The sequence below is a fragment of the Polyodon spathula genome, chromosome 1 (genome assembly GCF_017654505.1).
Source record: "Polyodon spathula isolate WHYD16114869_AA chromosome 1, ASM1765450v1, whole genome shotgun sequence".
Classification (NCBI taxonomy): domain Eukaryota; kingdom Metazoa; phylum Chordata; class Actinopteri; order Acipenseriformes; family Polyodontidae; genus Polyodon; species Polyodon spathula.
In genome coordinates, this window is record NC_054534.1 from 2,947,105 (window position 1) to 2,962,893 (window position 15,789).

Consider the following 15,789-nt stretch of genomic DNA (forward strand, 5'->3'; position numbering starts at 1 on the left):
GTTGAGGCTGGACAACTGGAGGAAGATCCACAGCTGGATGGGGTTGTACAGCTGTCTGAGGCCGAGGAGCTGCATTGTCAAGTGAAGGGACTCGCTCCTTGACATCAAGGACTGTCTCAACAGCAATGGTTTCTGAAACTGGTTCTTCAACCTGGCAGAACACATTTTGTAGATCTTCGGGGTGATCAAAGCAAACTGTCTGTGGAAAAGAAACCAAATCACTCTGTACAACCTCGACCTGAACTGTATCTGTTTCAGTACTTTGGGTTGCCGAAAGAGGGCTGACATCTTCAAACAAAGAGTCTTGAGCTTGCATGCTAAGTTCTTGTTCGATGCAGGGCTTATTTTCTGAGTCTATGAAGGCAGCAGGCTCTACTTCTGCCTTAGCTCCTGGAGTGCTGTACTGAGGCTGTTCGCTTTGATTTTCGGGTGAAGCTACGTGCTCTTCAGGGGGTATCTTCTGTTCATTTCTGAGGTCTGTTTCTGCAACAGCAGTAGCAGATTCACGTGTAAGTTGTGTGGGAGAGACCCCCAAATTAGAGTCAATAGTTTCCAGTTTATCCTGTGTTCGGCTGGCAGCAAGGGGACTAATTCCCAACACTGAGTTCATGAAGTCCAAGTCTTCTTTTGTACTTCTAGATGGTTTATTGCTTACACTCCTTGGAAGCAAACCAGAATTTGCCTGTGACTGTACATGGCCACCAAAAGGTGGTGCAGGTGGATCTGGCTTCTTGTCATCCAAGAATGACATGTTGAACAGGCTGAAGCTGGAGCCACTGGACTTGGGTTTATTCTCCTCAGTGGCATCTCCCAGAGAGAAGAAAGAAGGAAACTTGAATCCTTCTGATTCGCTACCTGGCTGCTTAGGTGGGGCAGGTGGTGACTGCACGTGGCTTAGCTGACTCCCTCCACTAAAGAAAGAGAATATGCTTTTGCCAGGGGTGTCTTGTTTAGGAGCAGAATTTCCTGACAGAATATCACCAAAAGGCAAGTTGAAAAGACTACCCGATTGCTTGGGTGGTGGCTCCTGTTTGTTTTGCCCTATTGGCGCAGGTCTTGGTGCCCCACGGGGTATTGTCTGTGATCTGTCTGGAACTTTGGAAATATTAGCATTAGGAGGGAAATTTTGGGACATGCTTCTCCCTGGACCATGGGGTTGGTTTGGTAGTTGCTTGCCACCAATTTCTTGCGACCCACTTTCTCCAATGCCATCTAGGGTCTGTTGCTTACGAAGTCCCTTTAGTCTGGAGGACACATCTGTGCCTCTACCTGGTTTATGAGGTGATGCCCCATTCAAACCTCCCTGTTTGTCCTGGTGACAGGCCTGGTTTTGCATTGGGCCCATGGGGTCTTTATTCATGTCATTCCAGATGACATTTATTGTCTGTTGCTGTTTATTTTGTGGTTGTTGAGGCTGTTGTTGAGCTGTGGGAGGATCCACTTTGAAAAGGCCACCAATAGACCCAAACAGAGAAGAAATGCCAGAGGACGCTTTGTTTGCATTGGTGTTGGTTGCTCCGGCTTCTTTCACTGCTGGTTTTGGTTGGCTCTCTGGAACTTTGGGGGGTTCAGGTTTTTGTTCTTCAAGCCCTACTGCTGATTTAAAGAAATCTAAGAACCCAGATCCCTGTGGTTTCTCGACAGGCTTGTCTTGAGGTTGGGTAACAGAATGGTTGAAGAGTTTTAGTGGGTTTTTGAAAAAAGAGTCATCTGCAGGTTCACTGGCTGGCTGGGAAACCTGGGAGGGCTGGGCAGACTGGACAGGTTTTGCTTTCTCAGTGAGGAGTGTAGGAGGTTCACTCTGCCCTGAACCCAGACCAAACATGGAATCCAATCCTGAAGAAGGTATCACAGAAACACTGGTTGGAACTGAAGGTTCCTCCTTCATAATTTTGGATTTCATGCTCTGGAAACCTGTGGAAAATATATTACTTAACTGCTGATCAACAAGGGGCACATCTTCACTTTGAGGCTGAGGTTCTTGTCTCTTCACCTTTACTGATGTTAAAGAGAAGGCACCATCTCTGGTTGGTTCAGGAAGCTTTCTTGCAGTCGTTGTAGTTGTGGTGCTTGTGGTAGTTGAAGCTGTGCTGATCTCACTCGCTTTAGAAGCAGGTGCCTTGCCAACCAGATCCCCCAAAGCGGAAAAGAAGGAGGAGATCGTCTTGATTTGTTGAGATTGCTCTTCGGAACTTGTCTTCTCTTCAGCATGCTCTTCTTTAACCTCAGGCTGTTTGGAGGAGGAACGAAACAGCCCAATCAGACCAGTGGAGCCAGCCTCAGATGTAGAGGTCGAGGAGAGGGATACAGAAATCTTTTGAGTCAAAATCTGCTTGAGGCCCTCTCTCTTCTGTGTTCCAGCTCTTTCTTTAACGGTAAGGTCAAAGGCCACAGTCTGAGGTTCTTCACGGAGGTAGCCCCGTTCTTGCTCTTCCTTTAGATCCATTCTAACTTTCTGGAGTCTATAATTAGAGAAGTCAAGTGGCTCCTCTCTCTGCCAGTAAATGGAATCCTCAAACATTTGTGAGAAGGTTTCCAGGTTCATGTTCATTAGCTGGTCACCTTTCCTAAAAGCTGCTGAAAGATCCAGTGGAGCATAAATGAGCTCAACCTCGGATGGGTCCGCCTCTGGAAACCAGAAGAGTTCATCTTCATTGTACAGAGGGACTTTGAATCCACACACTGCCACCATTTCATTTTCCACCCATGCGCTGGGGAAGCTATCCACATACTGCCCATAGCCCCAGCCACCTTCTTCTGTCTCCGGGGTGCACACATAGACATGCTGCCCGGCGCCATCAGTTAACAGAGAATAAATAAATTCTCCATCACTGTAAATATAATATCCATAATCACCACCTTCTGATGGCCACCACATTCCTTGTTCCAGTAGTGACAACCACTGTTGGTACCACTCCGCCTCATCTACATACATGAGCTCATCCTCCAAATCCATTGCCTGCTGGTGATCATGGTAAGACCAGTTGTTTGCATTTCCACCAGAAGAGTAGCTCAGGTCCACTGGGGCCTCTTCAAAAGAGCATTTAAGACTGGGTTCCGGGACTTGACAATAATTTGAGTTCCCTTGGAAGGCGTGATTTTCCCAGGGCTGATGTTCCTCATAATAATTCTTTCTGTATGAGACTGCGCCAAATGACTCATACGATGGCAGTCTCTGCAGATCGCAGTTTCTGTTTTCAGGGAGTGAATTTCTCCTGCTGAAACCTCTGTCCCACTCATTTACACTCAAATTGAGAGCATCATCGCAGGCTTCGCCCCAGCTTTCATCCCAGCGTTCTCCCATCCCTGTCTGAGAATACACATTACTCAGGCTGTCATGGTTAGTATTCCAGGGCTGTATACCATCATTTTGCAAGTAGCCTGCTGGGAAGTCTCTTCTTACATGCTCCCAGTTCATGTCATAGACTTTGCTGTGATCTGACTGTGCTTGATAGAAACTCTGTTGGCCCTGGTAATCAATAATCTCTTCACCAAGTTGGGAAGATCCATAATAATGAGTGGAGTCCCTATCTAACATCAATGTGACTCCATCTGTGGGCTGCCGATACTCTAGACCTGTCGTACAATAGTTCTGCACTTCTTCTACATGCTGGCTTTCAGTTTGGATGCCAGAAATGGGATACTGATTGAGCTCTTGGTGCCACTCCAAGTGAGATGAGGGAGTTTCTTGGAAAGTCCGGAGTTCGTAGTTATTCACAGGTCTGTGTGCTGCATTTTGTGATGATGAAAACGGCTGGATTTGTTGATAATTCTGCTGGTCAGGTGTCATATGGAGTAAATGGCCTGTGTGCTGCAGAGATGAATATGGTACGGTTTCCTGAGGATGATCACAGTCATTCATGCACTGGGGTTCGTGTCCAATGCTCTGTGAAGATGAAACCAAAGAGATTTGTTGATAAGCCTGTTGCCCTTGTTTCCAGTAGGAAATGTGTTCAGTGCTGTAGGATGTCGATAATGGTAGATGTTCCTGTGAACTTGGTTGACTATATGAGTCTATTCTGCCTGTATATCCTGTAGTATAGGATGATAAGAGTGGTGGATTTTGTTGGGAATGTGGTGGACCTGACTTCTGAAAGCGTATAGAACCTGTGCTTCTAGATGTCGGAATCTGAGAAACATTCATGGTCTCTTGTCGTTGCTTTGGGATGAAATGATCAAAGATGCTAAAGGTGCTTTCCTCCTTTTTCTCTGCAGCTTTATTAACATCTGTGGGAGCACCAGTTGTTTTGCCAAGGTTGTTCTGCTCATCTCTGTTTCTCTCAGGAAGTGGGTCTTCCCCTTTACTCATAAAATTCAGGAAATTCAGAAGACCCTCCTTTCCTGCAGCATCTTCTTGTTTGGTTGCAGACATGTTGTCGCTCAACCCCAAACTGAAAATACCTGTAAGCAAACCCTGAGATCTTGTGTTGCTCGGTTTCTGTTCTGCACCCCTGGCTCTAGGATTAGACTCCCCTGGCTTGCCTGTAGACATGTCTTCAGATGAAGCAAATTTGAACAGACCTGATAACATTCCTGGTTGGCCAGTGGGTTTCTGGTCTACAGTGCTTTGATGCTGCAGAGTTTGGTTTTGCCTTGGTGGTTGCGGATGTTGATGCCCTGCAGAGGGCTGGTTGCCTGTAGACACATTTTCTGATGAAGCAAATTTGAATAGTCCTGAAAATAGCCCTTGTTGGCCAGCAGGCTTCTGTTCCTTATCCACAGTAATCTGCTGTTGATTCTGCTGCTGGCGATGCTCTGCAGACGGATGTTGATTGAATTGCTGTTGTAGTTGCTGTTGTCTATTATGGGGCTGGTTGTAGAACTCTTGCTGCTGCTCTGTATCGTATAGGCTGTTGCATTGTTGTTGCCCTGGAGGAAGGTGCTGCTGATTTCTAGCATGCTGCTTGTGGAATTGCTCTTGCCTCCTAGAGTCTCCACTGTCAATTCGATGTTGCAGAGGCAGCTGGTGTTGCCCTCTCAGTTGCTGCCTGTCAAATTGCTGCTCAACATTCTGGTGTGCTGGTATGGCTTCAGGTGGATAGGTGGATTTGTCTGACAGCTGACCCGGGGGCACACTTACATCCTCATTGGAAGCAAACTTAAATAAGCTAGAAAGCCATCCTGTCTCTGCACTCCCTTTCGGTTCTTTGTCAGTCACATTACCCTGGTTTGTCAACCCCTGTGTGACTCCAGAAATACATTTGGAAACATCTAAGTTCATTGCTGATATAGTTCTGGGCATCACTGGGTCAGTACTCCCAGTTTGTAAAGGTTGGGACAAGCTCCCAGGCAGTTTATGAAGGTCTTGTCTCTGTGTTTCCTTAGAAGTGAATAGATTTTCACTTGAGGCAAACTTCAGCAGCCCAGAAAGCATCCCTCCTTCAGTCAGTGTGTCTTTCTGCTGTGGAGTGGAGATATTTTCTGAGGAAAAGAAAGGTAGTTTTAACTTGCTCCCAAGAGAGAAAGACATGTCTTCAAGAGGGTTCTCTTGCCTCACATCCTCAGAGGATCTGAACAAAGAAAAGTTTGAGGAGCCTGCTGGGGTCTCATTTTGTGGTTTTTCATTGGAAAATGTCATGAACTGACTGAATGACTTTTTCAGAGGGCTGAAGAACCCAGACTCTTCAGTGTTAGCTTGAATTGCCTCAGTCACGCTGCTTTTATTCTCATCTTTCTTCAAGTTTTCCTGATGGACATCAATCCTTTCTGAATTACGTTGGGCACGCATTGCCTCAGGTGGACATTGTCTCTCATTTCCCTGCTGGTTTGATGGTAAGTTTGAAGATCTGCTTTGAATCGTGTGGCTTTGACTAATCTTTACAGTGTCGCCTTTGTCTATAAATTCCCCATCACTAGAATGCATCTGACTCCGCGACATTGAAATGTCCATTTTGTTTCCTTGATGATTTCTGCCTTCAGACTTTGTGTCAGAAGCCACATTTCCCCCATTTTCAGTTTCATATCCCTGGACAGCACTGGATGACAATGGCTCCTCTTTAAAATCACTTTGTCCATATGGTTTGTTTAGCGCTCCAGTCTGTCCTGCCTCGCCATTGGAAGGCTCTTTATCAAAGAAAAGCCTTAAGGGGTTGAGTTTTCCAAACACAGGGTTCATGATTGATGCTGATTCCTGCATTGAGGAGGAATCATGAACTTTTTCATCAATGATGCTGCTGCTGCTGCTTTGCAGTCCACTGGTCTCAGAGGATGGAACCCCAGGTATCTTTACATCTTGGGAGCTGTCCTCTGGCTTTTTACTAGATCCTTTAGGATCAGAAGACTGGAATGGCAATAAAGACTGAAGAGAGAACTTTCTATCCTGGAGGGGCTGGTCTTGTGCCATAGAGATTTGAGTAACTGGAGTTGTGCTGCTGGATTTGGGAATGAAGGAAAAGAGCTTGGAGATACCAGACTGAGCCTGGACACTGTGTTCAGGGTTTTCCTGTGGCTGGTTTGAAACAAGTTTCTCTACAGACGTGGACAGCTGCTTGGTGCTAGAGCCAACCTTGTCTGTTAGTGAACTGAAGAAGGAGCTCATGGTGTTCTTCATCCCAGTTAAATCTGGCATGGATTCCACATTAACACCTTGGTTACCATCTGCTGGCGTCTCGGATTTGATTGGCAATTCCTCCTTCATGGTTATTTCCTTGTTCTCCCCTGTTGTTTCTGTAATAGATCCATCCTTGGCCACGGTTCTTGTCATTTTTGACTTTGGCAAGGTCCCAAACTTGCTGATCTCTTCCTCCTTTTCTGCCAGGTACTCTGAAACAGTTTCCACCAGGCATTGGAGCTCATCCATAGGATCCACGTACTTGTCACCAGGCTCTTCCACCGGAGAAAGCATGGTCTCTGGAGCCCAACTCCCCAATTTACCATTGCCAGCCTTCTTATCTCCATAGCTCTCCTGATGAGCATGCCTCTGATGGTATTTCTCATTCCCAGAATTGTAACTTTCCTTTTCAGAATGAATGGCTTTTGCCAGTGAGGCTATCTCCTCCGGCTCCTCTTCAGAGCCAGTGGAATACTGCAGTTCATCAGAGCCACTGCTGTCATATTCAGCCTGGTCTTGCAGCTTCCTCTCTCCTTCAGCATTCTGGTATGCAACATATCTTTCCATTGTTGCTTCCACTTCGTTCTTTGCCCACATGTTGGTTTTGACTAACAGCCCATTTTTATACGGGCGCAAGCAGGGCATCAACTGCCTGCTCTCTTCCAGCTCCGCCAACTGGGGTAACACAGGGTCACTGTTCTGGTGCCTTATTCTGCCAGCAGAGGGAATCATGTTGATTTTTAGAGAGGATGACTCATCCTCAAAGTTTTCTGTCTCTTTGTCGATCTGCCGCCTCTCTCCATTATGCACACCGTGGCCTCTGAACTTTTTCCTCCGTCTCCTGTCTATGGTGTCAAACTCCTCTAGGTCGCTAGGGGGAGCCAGTGGGTCGCACTCAACCCTGTGACTCAGGTAGAAACCAGCAATTACTGGCTCTCTACTTGCCCTGGCCAGCCTGTAAATGACCCCCCTGCTGTCACTCTCACTCTGCCAGTGTTCTAGACCCTCCTCTAGGCACTCTGCTAAAAGCTGCTTCCCTAACAACTGGTATTTACTGTCCCAGTCCTCCTCGCCCATCTGAGAGTCGCTCGGGATTATCCTAACCCTTCCTCTCTGGTTCAGGGAGCTAGGGCTTTCCAAACAGGATAAAAGATAAAAAAACATGTACACATAAAATATGTTTTGTTTTGTTTTTTCAACAATGGAGGGATTATAATGTAAAATGAGGAAATGGACAAAAAATAATAGGAAAGGGGTAGAAAAGAAAAACAGAGAAACAATAATTTGAAAATAAATGGACAAACACTTCAGACACCAAATAATAAAGTTTTTGAACCAAAATAAAATATACAAAAGCATAACCTTTAAGACAGAATACAAAAAAAGTTGAATGCAATAATAAACAAAAACACAAACATTACCATAACCCTGGTTCCCTGAAATAGAAAATGTAACTAAGGCCGAATGGGTATTTACCTCCTAAATACCCGAATCCTGAACATTGTTTGCCAAAGCTGCTCACCAAATCTGTGATGCAGTCATGACTCCGCCCCTGAGGTATCAAAAGGACTGTGCTGATAGATCTCGGTGTCAATTAAGCAGACTTTTGCTATAGAGAATGTCTGCATCTTACTCACCCGCTTTGCAGAGGTGTTAGAAAGGAAGAATATTTCCCTATTGCTGGAAACTATCCCTTATACACCAACTAAAATAACAGATTCAGATAAAGACCATTGAGGACTTAACTGATTACACACAAATGCGGTTGTTTTTTTAAGATTTAAACTTAGTTTACAAAACTACAGTGCTCCCCAACTCAAGCACACCCCTGTGTGTTTGAATATGGCTCACTCTATATATTGAAGCAGGCACTGCTTTGACTGATCTGAGCAATCCAATTCTACACTCTTTTCTGTTGATGCTGTGTGGATACGCATGGAAAGTGATATTAAAGAACCTGCAGCTTTAAGCTCCCCCTTTCCCCACCCACCCCAATATCACAAGTAGGCAGCGATACTGAAGGCATGCAAACATCTGTCAACAGTCTCACAATTTCACAGGACCACCACATCACTCAAGTGAAAGCACAAGGGCCAGGCTTGAAATGAACATCCTGTTTTTGCTGCATACAACACTCTCAACTGTCTGGGGCATCACTGGAACGCTGCAGAATGCAACGGCCTCACAAATTCAAGGGACAGGTAATGACAGCAATTGATTCTGCTACAGGATATTTGAGATCATGTTAATTGTGCAAGGTTTTGAAAACCTACAATTCTTTTCATGACTTTGTGTGAACAAAATCATTCTGATTCGGTTTGATTCACTCACTGTAAAAACAGACACCCAGATCGTGTCTGTAAAGCCATTGATTTCTTCTGCCCTCTAGTGGCAACATGTTTAAAAGGAGCAAGCAAACTTTCAAAGGCCAATGTGTGATTTTATATATATATATATATATAATATATATATATATATATATTATATATATAATATATATATATATATAATATATATATATATACACACACACACACACACATTGCTGTGACTTTCTGTCATGGAATGTAATAAACGAGAACCAAAACGGCATATTTTTTCCTCTTCACTTTACAACGCCATGTCCACGTTTGTTTTATTTGAAGTGTTAAATTTCAGTTTTCGTTTGCTTGTTCAGCTACAAAAAAGCACAAGTAAACGTGATGTTATTACTTTATGAAAACGTGTCGATGGACACTGATTACTGTGACGAAACGGCAATGGCAAGGAATGAAAAAATTAATAAAATTTATGTACTATTTTTGACTATTTTCGGAATAAACAAAACAACGTTTACATGAGCTGCTATTTGGCATCCTTTGTTTTGTAGTTAATTCACTTGGGTAATGCAAGTCCTTCACAACTTATTCTTTACTCCTGGGATATTTTTCTATTTTAACGTGTTACACATTGTAAGGTCTTGCTGTAAAATATGCACACACACACACACAGGGCCAGGGCCATAGCCACGCCTCCTGCCCTTCTGCTACCATTTTCTTAATTTTCATAAGATGTCATGAATAATTAATTCTTAGATAAACTCACAAAATATTTTTTGTTTAAACATGTCATAAATGTTTTTTGTCTTTTATTTAAAATAAATATATATACTATATATATATATATATATATATATATATATATATATATCCAATGACGTTTCCTTGTTCACTGCAAAGGAACAAGGCCTTTGTGACAAGTTTGCTTGGAAAACATACAAACGAACCATGTCCCCAAGTAAAGTTCGGTTCCACGTAGCTCTGTGTCGTTTCCCTCCTCCTCCCTACCTACCTTGGACAGATGGAGGGATGGATGGCTGGAGGAAGAACACCCACCTATTGGACAGATCTAGAGACTGCCGGCTCCCTAGTGAGAACTTGCGGCTGGTCAGCTGACTAGAGCCCGACTCTAGATCACTACGGCCAATCGCAGCGGAGTCAACACTGCTGTGCCATCTTGGGAGAGGAAGGAAGAGGGGGGTGTGGAAGAGGAGAGGAGATGGGTGAAGGAGGAGAGCAGAAGAGAAAGACAGGAGGAATGGGTAAAAAAGGATAGAGGACAGAATGAAGGAGGTGGTTACTTATTTGTAGATAACACAGTTACTTTTTCCTTTGACTGGAAACTCAACAAGGAAAAACCTACTTGTTTATTTATATTAGGATTCACACAAGAGAGAGAGAGAGAGAGAGAGAGAGAGAGAGAGAGAGAGAGAGAGAGCACCCAAATGGAAAGTAGTGGAAATGAATAGAATTATCTTTGGGCTCACCTTTTTAAAACTGCCAAATGCTGAAGAAAAAGCAACATCATTTGATCACTAAGTTCTTTTATTAGGTAAAAACAATGTATTAGGAATTTTGCCATTAAGTTTGATGTTACTTTAGTTCACTTAATGTAAAAGCAGTTGCCATGTCTCTTTGCTTTTTTTTAAACTATTATGTGATCAGTTTTCAAGGTTTTAAGATTAACATTTATTTCCACTTGGGTAACAAAGCCAGGGTCTGGTCATTACTTAATGACCCCGATCCACACCGGGTAATCTACCATCATTCAGACAGACTTGTTTGCATCATGCCTTACTAAAGAGCCACACCAGTATTCATGGGATGTGCCTGTATGTCTCTCTGCGCGTGTGCCTGTGCGTGTCTGACTTGGCTAGGATTGCTGTACCTGGTCTCTTTCTGGTCCCGATAGTCCAGGTCGTAGCTCTGCATGGACTCAGAGTCCTTCGAGTCTGCCTGGTGCTGCAACCGGGGAGGGACAGGGTACTGGTGCAGGGAGGAGTTGGGCTGGGACGTGGTATGGTACAGTGGGGGGATGCTGTTGCTGGTCTCGCTGCGGTAGTCGCTGTCCCGGTCATCTACTGCGCTGTCATGATCTTCCAGGGCTGTGGAGAGAGGGCAAGCTCCAAAAAGCAGCAGGGGAGGGGAGGGTAGAGTCTGAAGGAGCACAAAGGATCCACCCTGCCTCTCACCCTCCGAACACCCCCGCAAAAGAACCAAGCACACACCAACACACACACTTGCATGCACTCTGTACTACCTGTTCAACGTTCTGAAAGCAATCCCTATTTTGTCTTGACAATACTTACGGATGGTTCCACAGTTCTCTATTAGCACTAGCATTGGACTCCTTACCTTAAGGTAACACGTGGAGGTTCAGTGCCATCAGGGTCTGTGAAACCAGCCGTTAATAAATAGATAACAAAATAAATAAATCAATGCAAATACCATATTAATTTTGCCAAAAGGACAGAGTTTAAAAATGGACTGACATCCACAGTTTCGAGCCCTACAAATCAATGCATCCGTATATAGAATTATTTTGATTTATATTTATAATTTTCTTTAATTCACTGTAGGTGCCAATGTTATCTTTACAATTAGTGTTGTTAAATCAGTAAACAAGTCTTTAAAAACAAATTGTGAATACTCAATTATTCCGGAGAAAACTATCCTAGGCAAAATCAATGTAGTATTTTTTTTTTCATGACTAAAAAAAAAAAAGAGAAAATTTAAATTATTTACCAAGGATTTTCAATTGTAAATATTTTGTACCAATAAAACACTGTTTCAGAAATTACTTACCCAGTATAACCGAATTGTGACAAGGGGATCTATTTTTGTGATCTAAATCGGAAGCAGATCGTTTTGACATTGCGTTGTTTGGATCAGTGAAATAGACCCCAAGGTGTTAGAACAAAGTATTTCCCAGGCCTTCCCCCCCCCCCCCCCCCACCCAACTGTACACACACACATACACACACACAGTGATTGTGGGCTAGGACAGGGTTTACAGAGTGGAGGAAAGCAATGGGAGTCAGCCACTGTAACCAACACACTATGAACCCTGAACAACACGGCGCTCCTGGGATACAGCTCACGGCATTCTCCAGTCTATGAACCCTGAACAACACAGCGCTCCTGGGATACAGCTTACTGCATTCTCCAGTCTATGAACCCTGAACAACACGGCGCTCCTGGGATACAGCTCACTGCATTCTCCAGTCTATTAATCCTGAGCATTCACACTGCAATGACGGGCGCAGGGTGCAGAATGGTACAGATTCACTGTAATACACTGAGAATAAAATAGGATTCATATCTTTATTAAATAGGATTCATAGCTTTACACCAAAAAACAGCACAATCCGATAAATCGAGAATAATGCATAGGGTAGTGTGTGATATGAGAATATAATGCCCACACAGTGGGTGAGATGCTACAGAAATCCTGAGGGTGAAGCCTGAGAGGTTTATCCAGCACCCCGAGGGTGGGCATCACATTCTCATTTATCACACACTACCTCGTGCAGTACTGTTTATAACCTCCTGTGAGCACTGTTTCTCCTGGCTGAGCGAGGGACAGAAGACAGCAGCTATGTGAGGTATGGCTGGAACTCCTCTGTCTGCCAGCTTGGGGTAGTGCTCTGTTACTGGCGTTAATGAGCTGGTTATTACAGGCAATTTCAACCGGATGAGGCCATTGCAAAACTTGCACACCACTTATTGTGAAGTATTACTACAGGCATCTTATAGGGATTATATATCCTAAACAAGGAAGATGCAACCAGATACTCAAACATACATATCTACCAATTTTTTTTAAATGTTTATTTCTAGCCTGACACTATGCTTAACGCTAAATGAAAATCTGAGAACACAATGTAAATAATCTACACATACATACAAACAAGCATACTGTAAGCACATTCGTACACTACATGCTGTACCTCATTTTATGCCTTTTTATTCTGATGAACCTACAGTACAGTATAATGTGAAAACAAACGCACACAACACAAACAAACACACACACACACACACAAACAGAAGTTGAGTGAGATTCCTGTTGCTCTCTCACATCACAATAGAGCCCAAAGGATAATTGACAGGAAGGGCTGCCTGGTCTTTGCAGCCTGCCTGTTAACAGATGGGGCAGGGGTGACTGGGAGAAGGGGATATGCATGCTCTCCTTGGTAAATATTCACAATATTCATGCATACAGCCCTCGGGACCTTCCAGACTGACCATGAGGGGACTGGGTGACTGATGAAACTGTGATGTCATGAATCTACATTAACCACAACGTGGTGCCCAGACCAGCCCTGGAGAGAATCCCTTTTAAGGGAGCAGCCCCAACACCAGTACTTGGCATCTAAGCAGTCCTGTAATATTAGCGCAGGCCACTAAGGGATGGATATAAGACTCCCATTGCATAGCAGTTTGATTCCCTCCTGGTTTCACTATTGTATATAAGATGACACACATGTGCTTGTTATCTATACACTGTCTAATCAAGCTTGTATTAAAACATGGAATGGGCTATCAAACACTGTGCTTATAATTCTCCCAAGACCTCCCTCCCCAATGCTCTATAGCTGTATTAATATGTATCGGGAACCCTCTACTGTAAACCATGATAGGGCGTTTAGTGTTATCATATAATGGTTTGTGAGGCATATGGCTTCAAAGACAACCTTATGAAGATTAAGTTAACTGTTTGTGTGTAAGATTACATAGTTAATAACTATGACAAAGCTGAATATATCAGTGGCCTGAAGAAACCAGTTACAAAGTTTTCAGGGCTGTTGATAGACATATTAGATAGACACGCCCCCACCACAGTTTAATGCACACCCTTTCAATCCCCCAATGAAATAAAAAAGGGGGGCAGTCACAGTATAATGTCTCCATTGCAGCAGCTCCTCACCCGATACCCTGTACCTTCTCTTGCCCACCTCTTACTGTTTTAACAGAGCACCCCAATGCCTGCTCGTGCATGTGCTTGACTATAGGAGCACAAAACCCAGAGGAAGTCCATGCCAATGCAAGACATCTTCAAACAGAGTGCAGAGACAGTTTGCACATGTCAACCTTACACCAGTGATCAGAGTCATTTCAAAAGATGACTAGACAAGAACAAAAAGACATTTTGTATATCGATAGATGACTTTAAATCATGAATGAATGAATGAAATTAAATTCATTTTTACTGCCAGATTTCAAGAACATCAGCAAGGAGAGCCGACATCTCCAATTTAATGGTGCTGGATAGTTAAGCAGACATCCACAATGAGCTCCTAGATTTTTTGATGGCAGTCAGTGAGAGATGGAGAGATGAGAGAAGAGGAAGGGCCCCTCTCTATGCATGAATATCCTCTACAGGGGCTAGTTCATATCAGAACATGCAGAGGTAGGAGGCCGTTGGGGTACTTGAGGGGGGGGAAAAAAATAGAAGAGTTACATACTCTGCTGCTCTTCCCATCCGAAATAACTCCAATTGCCTGGGTTGGGACGCAAGTGTTAGCCAAAAAAACAAAAAAGGGGGCAAAAATGTAATATAGCTTAGGATCACATTCCTGAGGGGTGGTAAAAAAAAGAAAAAAATCTTCTGAGGACACATCTGAGTGGTAGGTTTTATAGACATATTACATGAAAGAAATTCAGTTACATACAGTGTGTGTGTGCATATAATATACACATATATATGTGCGTGATTACGCTGTGAGTCTCAGGGAGTGTGTGATTACACTGACTCTCAGAGTGAGTGTGATTACACTGTGAGTCTCAGTGAGTGCGTGATTACACTGTGGGTCTCAGGGAGTGTGTGATTACACTGTGAGTCTCAGGGAGTGCGTGATTACGCTGCGAGTCTCAGGGAGTGTGTGATTACACTGAGTCTCGGGAGTGTGTGATTACGCTGTGAGTCTCAGGGAGTGCGTGATTACACTGAGTCTCGGGAGTGTGTGATTACGCTGTGAGTCTCAGGGAGTGCATGATTACGCTGCGAGTCTCAGGGAGTGCGTGATTACTCTGCGAGTCTCGGAATGCGTGATTACGCTGCGAGTCTCAGGGAGTGCGTGATTACACTGCAAGTCTCGGAGTGCGTGATTACACTGAGTCTCAGGGAGTGTGTGATTACACTGCGAGTCTCAGGGAGTGCATGATTACACTGCGAGTCTCAAGGAATGCGTGATTACTCTGCGAGTCTCGGAATGCGTGATTACACTGCGAGTCTCGGAGTGCGTGATTACACTGCGAGTCTCGGAGTGCGTGATTACACTGCGAGTCTCGGAGTGCGTGATTACGCTGCGAGTCTCGGAGTGCGTGATTACGCTGTGAGTCTCAGGCTGCTGTGGTAAAAAAAAAGCTAGATGCAGGATTTCATTCTTTCATTTCATGTAGGGAAAAAAAGCAATTCACTTTGTTTAGTAGTAAAAAAACAACTGACTTGTATTTTAAATTATGTTTTTAACATCTAGTCATAATGTGATGTAATTCCATTCTTTTTATTTACAAACAAAATAGTATGAGTAATGTCGTCTCAAACGCCTCGTTTAACTGGGACAGCCGCTTATTCAGGATAGTTTTACTTCTCCCGAGGTGTCTCACTAAGGCAGCGCCGACTGTAATAAAACATGATTCAGCCCATTGGGGTCCGATTGATGATATCTGGTGTCAAGACAATGTGGGGACACTTTCATGTTGTTGTACCAGAATATGTCTTACTGGTAGAGCAAATAAATAAAGAACTCATTACCAGGCATCCCCGCTTTCAACATTATTACAGAGAAGCCAAGCTGACAAGCCAGCTTGTGTTCACGGTAATGCATGGCTCCTCTCCAGTCTCTCAGCTTCCATGTTTGTGTGTGCAGAACTACCCCTGCCCAGGGCGCAGAGTGTCAGTGTTGAAGCAGCTGC

General features: G+C 44.0%; 1 protein-coding gene across 7 annotated transcripts in view; it reads right to left on the reverse strand.

Moving 5' to 3' along the window:
* Positions 1-15,789, reverse strand: part of LOC121309409 (protein unc-13 homolog B-like) — a 211,819-nt gene that overhangs the window by 89,469 nt on the left and 106,561 nt on the right. For 3 of the 7 annotated variants that reach the window (XM_041243540.1, XM_041243167.1, XM_041243096.1), the window contains exons 8-10: positions 14,337-14,372; positions 10,757-10,973; positions 9,925-10,044 (exon numbers count right to left, since the gene is read on the reverse strand). In XM_041243540.1, the coding sequence (XP_041099474.1) occupies positions 9,925-10,044; positions 10,757-10,973; positions 14,337-14,372 (373 nt within the window). The remainder of the gene's footprint in view (positions 1-9,924; positions 10,045-10,756; positions 10,974-14,336; positions 14,373-15,789) is intronic. The other 4 variants (XM_041243405.1, XM_041243469.1, XM_041243235.1 and 1 more) reach the window with 2 other exon arrangements.